Raw genomic sequence first — 12,059 nt, forward strand, 5'->3', positions numbered from 1 at the left:
CCAACATGGAAAAAAATCTTAGTTACAAAATATATATAAATATAAGACACTGCTGTCTTGAATGTAAATATGTAACTACAGTGTGATTCCAAAGGTTTATCTCAGGTGTCAGCCCCTGTTGTTGCAGACCAGTTTAACTTCTGTCAGCAGCAGAAAGACGAGTATTTGAGTCTATGAGCTCTTGAGAATCTTTGGAGCACTTGCAAAGGACCCGACAGCCTGCAATGTCAATTCACCGACATGCAGACTGAGATGAATGTGACTCATTTTTTCAAGTGGTCAAAACCAGAACAAAGAACTCAAAGCGTCAAACATCTACTGTGGGCGTCTCAAAACCTTGGGAGCAACTTCTGTTTCATGTCGAGAGGTGAAGTGTGCTTGTGCAGCCTGAAATCCCTGCAATAAACACTGATTCAAGCTTTACTTTCTCACTCAATGTGAGCACAACAAATTAAATAAAGACGATAGCTCGACATGCAGCGTCATGGTCTGATTCTGCACGCAGAGCATCGCTGTCAACAAATAAACGCAGCCTGTAATAACTATTCTCACTCGTAAAAAACGATTTTTCCAAACAACAGCATTCATTTAGAGGAGAGAAGTCACAGCATGAGAGCGAGGGGAGACACAGAATGGATCTAGTCAGGGCCTATGTTAATTGATTAGTCAGCAGTTATACAAATTATGCGAGCCACAACAAATCACAGAAGAGATGCAGATCAGAGTCACACATGCAAGTGCAGCGTCACTGTGTCGCACATTTTACCAAAATGTATCACCAGCAGCTGCACGGACCAGGAGCCGGGTGTGTGTGTGTGTGTTTGTGTGTGTGTGTGAGAGTGTGTGAGTGTGAGTGTGAGCATTGACCTGAGGGTTTCTATAGCATGTAGGTGTGGTGAGGAGGAGGCTAAATTCCTGCATCTTGTGGCAACAGCACGTCTGTGTGGGAGCTTCTTATAAACACACTGAGTGTGTGTGTGTGTGTGTGTGTGTGTGTGTGTGTGTGTCTAAAACCATATGCAGTGGGCCCCTGCTGAAGGGTCAAAGGTGCCTGTAGCACTATGTGTGATGGCATGTGCTGAGGCACATATGCTGCTCTGCTAAGACTTAGGAGCAGTGCGAGTGAGGAAAAAGGGGTTTAGAGTCGTCAGGCTGGCAAACTTTGTGCCGGATAGAAAACTTGTTACACCCTCATTCTGTGTCCTTCAAGGTTGATTATTTAACCCCCCACCCAAAAATAAATAAACGAACATTATACCTTAAAAACAGATCTCTGCCTTTGGATAAACTTTACAGAATGCAAGTATCATCTGCAGAACAGCAGATTATGTTTTTAGCCCTTTTTTTCCCTTTAAGCCAAATAAACTTTGTTCAATTTAATCATTTACAGTCCATCGTTCAGTCCATCAGCAGTTTACAATGCAGGATCTTTACTAATGCAAACACTTTGGACTTGGTGCTACTTGATAAAACAATGCTGTACTTTTATTGTAAGACCAAATACAAATGGGTGCTTTATGCCAAATATTGCTTCTGTGCGTCGGGCAAATGTACTTAAATTGCAGCTTAGAAGTTAACGCTGCTGTGTGGAGGCTGGAGGGACGAGCTGATGCTACACTCACTAGGAGTATTTTGGGTGGTGATGTGACTGTGTGCGTGCGTGTGCGTGCAGTGATGGATTGGTTTTGTAGTTTCAAAGGGGCGGGGTTCTGCAGACTGAAGTCTGTAGGTGGGGCGGGGGGGTTCTAGGTGCTTCTGTTGGACTGGCGACCCACCCTTTTGAGCTGTTCCTGCAACTGTTCCCGCAGGGACTCGGGACAGTTATGAAGCTGGTTCTCCAACTCAGCGTAGCCCTCCTGGAGGCTCTGCAGGGCCCGGCGCTCGGCCTCAACATTAGCCCTCTCCTAGAAAGACACGACACACACCCACACACAGGATGGATGGACGAGGAGAGAGAGAGAGAGAGAGAGAGAGAGAGAGAGAGAGAGAGAGAAACACACTGCTCAAAATCCACGCCATGCAAATAAAAAGCTGTGAGGTGTTAGCAACAGACACGTTGGGACAGATCTTTAAGGCTCAGCAGGGCGCAGGAAGTAGGTGCAGAACTGCTGGGATGTTACGATTGGTGGTCGGGGATTTACAGAGGGAACATGGTCTTAAAATAGCCACAAAACATCACTCAAACTCTAATTTTTCTAATACAATCCAATTAGTTTAATTTGAAGCAATAAAAACATTAGAAAGTCTTCCAGGATTTGCTAAATTCACTGACAAATATTGGCTGTAAATATCCTGAAAGAATCCGTAAATCTTCCTACAAATAAAACGTCAATGAGCTGAGGAAAATTGGCCCATAATTTACTTGACATTTATTGGTCCCACAGCATTTCTAAGCTCTTTATTTATAATCCCGAGCAAAGTCTGTCAGGAGTGACGCCGTCTCAGTTGCTCTCCACCAAAGAGACATCACGTCTCTTTGGTGCTGCTCCAGTTTAAACCAAAGGCATACTTTCTTCACTCTGACGTGTCAAACTGTAAAGGCTGACACCTTTCAGGACTGCCAGCACTGACAGGAGTTTTTATTTGAAATAAACGGCAGGGCTCTGTCCTGTGTCTTTGGAGAAAAGGGTAGGCTCAAGCTAAAAACACACTGCCGCCACAGTGTCATATGACATGCGTCAAGTGCCGCCTGTAGCACCAACAAGAAGTGTCGCTGTGCAACAAATCAACAAAGAGCCCACACAGTTATCACCACTTTACTGAAGAGGAGGATCTGAGTGCTTCTTCAGCCTCTGCATTACCTTTAAAACATGCAGGGTTCATGCATTTGTGGCAGCCCACCACGTTTAAAACATCTGCCAACCCAAAATGAGTTTCTAGTTTTGGAGCTGGACGGTTCATTAGCGGCACGGTCGTAGTTTTTATACCATTTGGTTATTCATGGCACACTCTTGGAGTGCAGACCGTACTCTGGGCACAGATGGAGCAGCAGAACATCGGGCACGGTGTACGTAAAACGTAACCGTTCATTCTGTTGGGTCTAAAAGTTTGCATTCACTTGCAGCAGCTGCTTCTCTCATTCGTTGGTCTGATCTGATCAGCTGTAAATGAAAGTCAATTATCCCCCCTGCAAGTCACAAGCTGCTGAGATTTCCCAATTTCCCACCACTCTAGAGGGCCATACACGTGGTCGTAACTCAAAAATACGATAAGTATGATATTACCGAGCAGAACGTGAAGGCAGCATTATTCTTTAATATAACAATCATGAATAACACCTTCACATTTTGTTGGGAGCCTCTCAGGAACACTTGGAAAATACAGACAAAAACATTTGACTTTGGTACTTTTACAAGAGCTGATATTAAAACAAATTTAAAGAACCAAAAGTCAAGATGCTAAATGAGCTTTCTGTCTCGCTTACAGTTTAGATGTGGTGGATGCAGGTAGGGTGAAGAACATGCTTGTAGTTTTCCCTTGTCCACTACCATCACACCTTATCTAAAGTCTCTTTCAGGACCCGTGCACTACAGAACCAAAGACTACAGAGCCCAAACAGCCACAGGAGGACGGGTTTCCTGGCCCACAGGGTCTGTCATGCAGACAGTGAGGAAACAGGTGAGCACAGTGGACGAGAGATCGTGAGTGCTGAAGAAGCAGAGGAAGGATTAGAGGTTAATGGATGTCAGTTAGTCAGCGGAGTCCAGCTGAGGAGAACAGCGATAAGATTCGACCTGAAAGCCACTGAGGAGGAAACATGCAGAGGAGGGAACCCAAGGAGACCAATCCAGTCCTTCATTCAGCCCTTTATATGGCTGTTATTGTCTGTATCAAACATTCTTGACTTAAAGATTTAAACGTGTCGAACAGACAGTGATACCGACTCATGTGAGGACACCAACAGTGACGGACCAGCAGGGGATGTAAGAAACCAGAGAAGAAAAAGAACAGGCAGTGAGTGTAGTGTGTGTGTTTTCTCTCTTTCCTAAAAATCAACATAACCTCAGCAGATATTTGAATCCACTTGTGTGTATCGGTGGATTCAAATAAAGCGTTTAAATCACCCACGGCTCTCTGTACCTTGTCTTTCTCCCTCTGGATGGCGCTCTCCAGCTCGTCCAGCTTCTGCTGCAGCTGAGTGATGATGTCCGTTTCGGCCTCTATCTGGTCGAGCTCCGCCTGCCTCTCGCCCTGCAGCAAAGCGCGCTCCATCTCTGCCTGAAAGAGCGGACCAAAGAGTCACCGGTGAGCTGCGAGCCTAATATCAGCCTCCAGGCCCCCACAAATAGGGACGGAGTAAGAAAAAAAAAACTAACAGCAGCAGTGATAAACACACCCAAACTTTTTAGCGAGTCCCATCAGGTAAAAATAGTGATCAGTGTTGAAATATGCGTTGAAATCAGCAGAATAAAAGGTAATTGGCTAAATAAACGAGATTTTATAAGGTTGCGTTGTGATGTGTTCTAAGCCGGCTCAATAAAGAGACTTTTAGGCAAAGGTTAATAAAACGTCATCGTGATGTGTTCAAATGTAACATCAAGAAAATTTCGTTTTTGGGAAGAAACTGCAACAATACAGTTTTTTGGGTAAGAAATCCCAGCAATATAAAAAACAGTCACTTTGTTAAGCAATAAAAGCAAAACCAGTTATTAAGTATCGATACAGACTCTGATCGTTAAGGAGTCTCGATAATGATATCATAACACCCTCAGTGCATTTTTTCATTTATTTTATGTTTCTGCTATTTCATATGGGCCTTTTAAGTGTACTTTATTGATCCTGTGTCTTTATTGCTTATTTCTTGATACTGTCCGATTCTGTATTTGTTTTTGAAATTCATTTTGAGGTGAGATTCTCTTTTCTGTATCTCACCTGCACAATCTGCTTTCATTATGCTGTTGTTCTCCTGTTTTGTTTTTACTGCGCAAATAAATTTCAATTGAAATTAACGATTCCCTTCCCTAACCCACAGAGTAAAACCTCATCGTAGGGATGCTGTGACCATAATCTGCTTGTGCTGCGGAAACTTCTCTTCCATGTAAAAATGTAGTTTTTATTTTGGGTGTAAGCCTGAGAGTCACATCTGTGAGCTCCCACTCTCTGTACCTCTTGTTTGGACTCCTGGAGTTGTTGCTCCAGTTCTGTCAGGCGGCTTTTGAGCTCATCGATCCGAGCGAGGACGCGAACCCGCTCGTCTTCCAGGTAACCCAGCTCCTGACGACCTGCGCCGCCTGAGCTGGACGAGTCCTCGTGCTGCAGGGAGAGAGAACGCAGCAGGTCAGGCTTTCAGGAGATGAAGAGAAGCCAGAGGAAGAGGGGGGAGAAAGGCATCAATCTTTTGGATAAAAAGTTGACTTGACTTATACTTTCTGTACTGTTACATGCTCATCTGTTCACGTACCCGTATCAGTGAACGTATTCTATGATTATTGTTATTACTTTAACAGTTTTGTGTTCCTCGGGTGGAAAATTAATGTCTCCAAACCCAGTTACGGTGGATTTTCAAGCCTCCCACATGAAAAAATGATCAGTTCCAATCGACTTAAAATGGCTGGATAATGGCGCAGAAGAAGAAACAGACAAACAAACACAGAGAGGAGGCGACTGATAAATGAGGTTCATGCAGCAGCAACATTAAAAACTGAATGCTGTATGCCTCCCACAAACGGCCCAAAATGCAAATAAACGGGAAATTAAGGATCAGAAAGGAGCTGACTGTAGCTGATGTGTTCTCGTGCAGACTTTTTTCCACAAATACAAAAAATATTTACAATCATGCACCTTCATGCTTCATGTTTGCACAGACGTTACTGCATTATTGAACACCTTTTTTACCTCCCGCTCGTTAATTTCTGGTCATGCACTCAGTACGTTTACACGCACAGTTTATTTGAGCTACAGTTAACGCTCAATTAGGTCATTTAATTGGACTACTGTCCTTGTCCAAATATAAAAGCACCGGGGGAGAATCAATTTATTTATGGAAGTACGTCTGACTCCTCCACAGCAGAGACATGCTACTTTTAGCTAGCTGCTATAAACCTTTATCATTTATACAGTCTATGATACAGACCCAATCACCATCACAACTGTTTATTTACAGTAACGTCTGAGTAAAAAAACGCTGCATCACGTAAATATAATCAAACTGATCAAATTCTGCCTTCATTGATATTATAATATATTTCCACAGTTTTACCTTCCCACAGAGATTTGACGCCGTTCTATCAAAAACCCCAGACTCCATTGAGAACGGTGATGATATTGACACAGATTTTTTTAGGCGGCTAAAGTATGTTTTGCTGCGGCCACGCCCACAGCAGGACACGCTTAGCTTCTGTGACGGTGTTGAGGGACTGTGCTTTATTTATCAGAGGAGGGGCGCGCCTGGAGTGTGACTTTTATTTAAAACAAATATAAAATACTACCTTTTCAAGTTTTATTTCCCTTACCTAAGCCAAAATTAAAAACACAAGTCCCTCCCTAGTGCTTACATTTCGCAGCACCCCTTCCCCCCTCATAATTAATGAACAGTCCCTATCTGTAAACAGTGATGGAGGCCGGTACGGCGACTAAGAGCACGCACAGAACACCTCGTCCGGTTAAAGTCCAGCTGAGGTGTTTACATTATCTGGGTGTTTTTGTCTGATTTTGAGAAATTCAGTTTAGTCCGATTTCAGTCACACTAACATGTTTAGATGTATTTTAAAAGTCCAGTTTTTGTCAGACTAACACAATAATTCGACTTTTTCGAACATCATATAAACGTACTGACTGAGGCTGTGTGAGTTCAACACACATAACAAGCTGATGATAACAGCATGTTCGCATCTGTGTGAAACTAAATTCTCGATAATAACAGCGACTTTGTGCACCCTGACACTCTGGAAAAAGAACAGTTCAAGTACTCTGAAGCTCTGAGGGTTTGTCATAAGTTGCCTGTTGCCATCAGCAAAGAGTTTCAGAGCAAAGTGCAGTTTAAAATCCTGGCAGCAAAGTTATTAACAGAGGATCCATCAGGCGGTGAGTCGGCTCATGATTCATCTGTCTGCCTGTCTGAGTAACTGCACAGTCTAGTAGAAAGTCTTCTTTTATTATTTTTATTATCTTGTATTGCTTTTATTCTCACATTAAAAAAATAAAATGTTATTAATTTAGTACTTGCCTTTCCAGATCTACCTGTTTTATTTGATTTATTCTTCTTTTGTATACGCAGTTTGTTCTTGCCTTTTTGTTTGACTTTTCAAGACATTTATTTTATCATTCATTGAGTTCCTGCCTTTGCTTTGTCTGTTTGTAAACATACCTTTTTAAAAGTGTTATATAAATAAAGTTATTATTATTATTAACATTATTATTACAGTGGAGCTGAAAAGTGGAGCTTTTCACAAAGCTAAAACTATTGATTTGGCGTTCCTGGATTTGATGTTCATAAAGTTTACAACCTAAAGCTGATGAATCTGTGAGCTCATGTTGTATTTGAACAGGACCGCGTTGAAACTGTTGAAACTGGGGCCAACCCTGAAAGCCTGAGACTCGAATCATCAGTCGGAGACCCTCAGTCGACTGAGACTGCTTCAAGTCGAGCAGTCATGTTTTATTTCCATGCAGTGTACTTCTGGGGATGTTTTGGTCACCAGATTTTGCTGCCGAGTGAGGGCTCTTGATTTTCACGCAACTCTTTGCAGCTGCAGACATGAAGGCAGTGGAGATTTATTATTATTTTTTATTTTTTGACTAATTTTCAGGTTATTTTCTAGTAGTTTCTTGGTAATTTTGGGGTCATTTCTTCTGTTGTTCACTGCCTTCCTCCCATGTTTGTGAAAGGAATCAAACCATTCACTCAGGTTTCAAAGGGTTTAAAGAAACACTGGTTTAGCAAAGCCAAGCACATTATTTGCACATGCTGGTCCTGCAGCGGCATGCAGAGAGCGTCTTTTTTTTGGGAAAGAAGCGTTCCCTCTGACCTGTCTGTCTCCATTGTGCAGTGCGGATGCTGAGCTGAGAGCAGGAGATGTCCTCACCTCCTGATGAGTGCTCTCTGTACTACTACACTCCTCCTTCAGGTTCTCCTCGTCGCTCTCTCTCTGTCTCTGCAGCAGGCGAAGCGTGGCCGAGGACGCTGTCCCTCCGAGGACGTTCTCCATGGACGGTCTCCGCCCCATGCCATCTGCGAGTCCTCCGGGGAAACCTGTCCTTCCTGAGCCCAGGGGGTCCAGGCCGGTGCTCTCTCCTTTGTTGTACTCAGCGCAGAGGTTCAGGATGGTCTCTAGTCTTTGTCTCTCCTGTAGAAAAATACAAAAATATTGGATTTTATCACAAATAAGCAACACATCAGCTATCATCGGCCTGTGTTTGAAAGTGATATATATGTTGGGGGACTAAAGGCTGAAAAGATGTGATACTGAACTGCAACCATTTGATCTGTTTCATGTCTGAACCTGTTATTGTTCACAAACCTCAATAATAACAAAGTAAAAAAAAAGAAGGTAACCTCCAGTCATGGTACGCAATATGTTCTACCTCATTTCCTGTGTGTGTGTGTGTGTGTGCGTGTGCATGCGTGCGTGCGTGTGTGTGGTGTTATGGGGCCAAACCAGCGTCTGATGACAATCTGAAGATAGCAAATCGTAAACAGAGGATCAGAAAACGGGCCTGACGCTGACAGAACATTGTTTTATATTTTGGGTGCGTTCGTCTGTCTAATCTGATGCTCTGCGCTAAAATGAGAACGCTGTTGTTTGAAGAAACAGAGCTCTCGATTTTTACATAAATGATCGAACGGGAGTGATGCTCACGATGACAAACTTGACTTAATCAGATGCAAAGAGTTCGCACCTGGCAGGAGAAATTCATGAACAAACATAATTAACAAAAGAAAGTGTCAGCATAAAAGGAACTTTTACTTTGTAAAACATCAGCGAGCATTTTTTTTTTTTATTCATTCATTCATCTTTTCTATTAAATTTTTACTTGACTTTATAATAAAAAAGTTGCTGGGAACATGGCATGTATACAATGCTGAAGGTTTCACTTTTGATTAAACATTTAGGCATTTACACTATGGGGCAACCGATACTGGTTTTTCAGGGCCGATACAGATTATTAGTAGTTAATGAGACCAATAACCGATATGTGGAACCAACATGCATTCACAATAACAATGAAAATCTCTCTGTCAATATTAAGAATTTGGAATATAAGAAACTCCAGCTCAAAATTTTGGTTGATAAGCAGCAACATAATACCAGTACAAAACCCAGTCTAACCCGCAGGAACACTCTCCACCCGGTCTCAGGCTCAGTAAGAGCACACATGGAGTTTGTCATGACTTGTTTGAGCTCTGAAACGACACAGGAGCTCATACTGGCCTCTCCCCCGGGTGCTGCATGGGAGTCAGACTCTGTGACCGGTTGTCCAGCTGTCACTATGAGGGGTCAGCCCACCTATGGGGGCCCTGGCGGTCCAGGCCGACAGGGTGGCCTCTGAACTCTAAATGTCAGCTGCTGTCTGCCGCTGTACCCCTCTGCTGCAGACACAGCGTCTCTGAAGTCTGCAGAGAAACACCAGCTACGCAGCACTGTGAGCTTAAAGGGGAACTACGGCCCGTTTCAAAACGCATACGTCATCACTACGACTAAGAAAGCCTGAAAATATTAGTAAACACGAAAACCTCAAGTGCTAAAACTCAAATTTGTAAAGTGTCATAGGGTATAAAGTCTGTGACTGCTCCATAGCAGGGAGTGTAACATGCTTTGAAGCCCAGAAAAAAATAAAAATAAAATTAAAGAAAATTACAAAAATAAACTAACACGGAAAAAGTGCTTGAAAAATTATAATAATTCTGTAATATATTTTTAAACATCTAACTATGATCATTAAAAATACAGTTTATTCCTGGCTTTATTGTTTTATCCCTGGACATTTTTTACAATAATTTTCTAAATCTACTAATTTCTTGAAATTTGTGTAACATTTCTTACCAAGTTGCTAATTGCTTTTTTTGCATGTTTTTGGAAAAACAAATGAAACCAATATGCTGAAGGTTCAAAAGTTCAATCAACAATGAAAATAATCATTTGGCGCATCTCTTTTTTGTATTTCATTCTAGTTTCAGCTACAATCATGACAAAATCAAATCAACATTTATACTGTTTCAGAATTTGTTTTGGTATAAAAAAGTGAAATTTTAACTGAAAACTCACATAAGTTGCAATTCAAACCAAAAATATCAGTCAAGGCCGCGTCACCAGGACAAGATTTTGGAGCCAATAAGCACCGTGCTACTTTAAGCTCTGGTTTAGGCCAAATCTGTTTCCTGTTTGTGTAGGAACACTTGGCAGCAAACTGGATTTCACCCACGAGTAAATGCCCTGCTGCATCTTCCCACTGCGGGAGCATCTGCATGATTAGGCGCTGCAGCCCCACCATTAGCTCTAACCTGTAATCTGGGATCAGTTAGCTTTTAACTGAGCGGGTGGGAGTAAAAGACCCCTTTGGGCCGAAGAGCACTGCTGAACATGTTCAAGAGAAGTCAAACTTCCAACATTTACTGGCAAGTCTACAACCACTCGTGAGTCCTCCCACTCAACATCTGCTTGAACATCCACACAGATTAGACCGGCGAGCTCTCTGACGCCCCGTCTCGTTTTTTTTTTGTCAAGAAAGCTGATTGAGTGCCGGCGCTATCATTGTCTCGTTTGATTGCCAGACAGCCTCGAGGCGACCAAACCTGTATGGATGAGTCGCAGGATCACAGACACATTTTCTTACCATTAAATGCGTTTAGCCTCGACATAAATCAACTTGACGCAGCATCAAATTTGACGCCTGACACTTGCAAAGTGCGCTCAAATTATGCTCTTGATCATGTAGACAGATTGGTTTGAATCCTATATTTTCTGTGTTTTTGGGACTTCTTAATGCCAGAGGAATTTTTATGTTGAGAGGTTGTGGCTTCCACAGGCTCTAAAAATTCCTCGTTTATAAGAGTCTGGGTCTCTGTTTAAGGACCGGGTCCCTCAGGGCTCCGGGAGCTGGCTGGGAAGGAACAAGGTGGTACATCAGTGTGTTAATCCAAACCTTTTTACCAGACGCCAAGCTTCCATGTCCCAGAACAGGGAGATTTTGACTTGAAAAACAGGCTGATTCCACAATAGTGAAAAGCAAATACCGGCCTCTCTGGTTTGCCCTGGTGAACGACTAAGAAAAAGTTCCCCTGATTTATATAAAATAGCCTATAAAGAGATGTTTCTGTATCATTAAAATCTGTTTTCAAAAAAGCACCTGGACCCTGAAATACAGAATGAAAATGTGGGTTTACTCACTCTCATGATGGACACTGTGAGAAGTAACAGCTCAAACCTTGAAATGAGGCACACATTCGAGCCAGCGCAGCGCGGCCAAAAGACAGATGAACAAACACTGGCCTTTAAAAGGCAGTACAACCTCCCACCACCCCCTCCGTGACACCACCATCACAACAAACCCCCGTCCTCCACCAGGATCAGAGGGTCATAATGACAGAGCGCCACGGCAACGCTCAGTCATCTGCTGTTTAGAGACGCTTCTTACAGCCAAAAGGCTTCGTGTGGATACGAATCTGAGCTGTTTTTACTATTAGAATATGTCAGGTGTGAAAAAACTATCTCTACTTGTCGTATTTTAATCCCTTTGACACCTAAGCAAATTATTTTACATTTCTTTCAAAGAAATAGGAGGAAGGCAACAAGCCACTGAAAACAACATGGCAAAAAGTTAGCGAAAAAAAAAGAAAATTACCGGAAAATAAGCAAGAAAAAAACAAAAATAACCTTAAAAAAGTGATGAAAATAAAATATATTTGAGTTTTTATTCTACATATTTTATTATATTATTTTTATATGACATGATTTTAAACATAAAATTTGTATAATTAGAAATATAGTTTTCTGGACAAGTTTCCATATTTTTTAAATTATTTTCTAATAATCTAAAAAACAGTCCAAAAAACATACTTTATTCTATTATTTTATCTAAATTTATTTATTATATTGTATAGTTTTTGGAACATGTTGCCC

The 12,059-nt window shown here is 42.0% G+C and overlaps 1 protein-coding gene across 1 annotated transcript in view; it reads right to left on the minus strand.

Annotated features, from left to right (window-relative positions):
* phldb1b (pleckstrin homology-like domain, family B, member 1b) overlaps positions 1–12,059 on the minus strand; it is a 157,148-nt gene that overhangs the window by 30,505 nt on the left and 114,584 nt on the right. The window contains 4 exon segments of the mRNA XM_042486315.1: positions 1,776–1,904; positions 4,081–4,218; positions 5,107–5,253; positions 7,968–8,285. Of these exon segments, the coding sequence (XP_042342249.1) occupies positions 1,776–1,904; positions 4,081–4,218; positions 5,107–5,253; positions 7,968–8,285 (732 nt within the window).

Source organism: Plectropomus leopardus, chromosome 5, assembly GCF_008729295.1.
Source record: "Plectropomus leopardus isolate mb chromosome 5, YSFRI_Pleo_2.0, whole genome shotgun sequence".
NCBI classification, from domain to species: Eukaryota; Metazoa; Chordata; class Actinopteri; order Perciformes; family Serranidae; genus Plectropomus; species Plectropomus leopardus.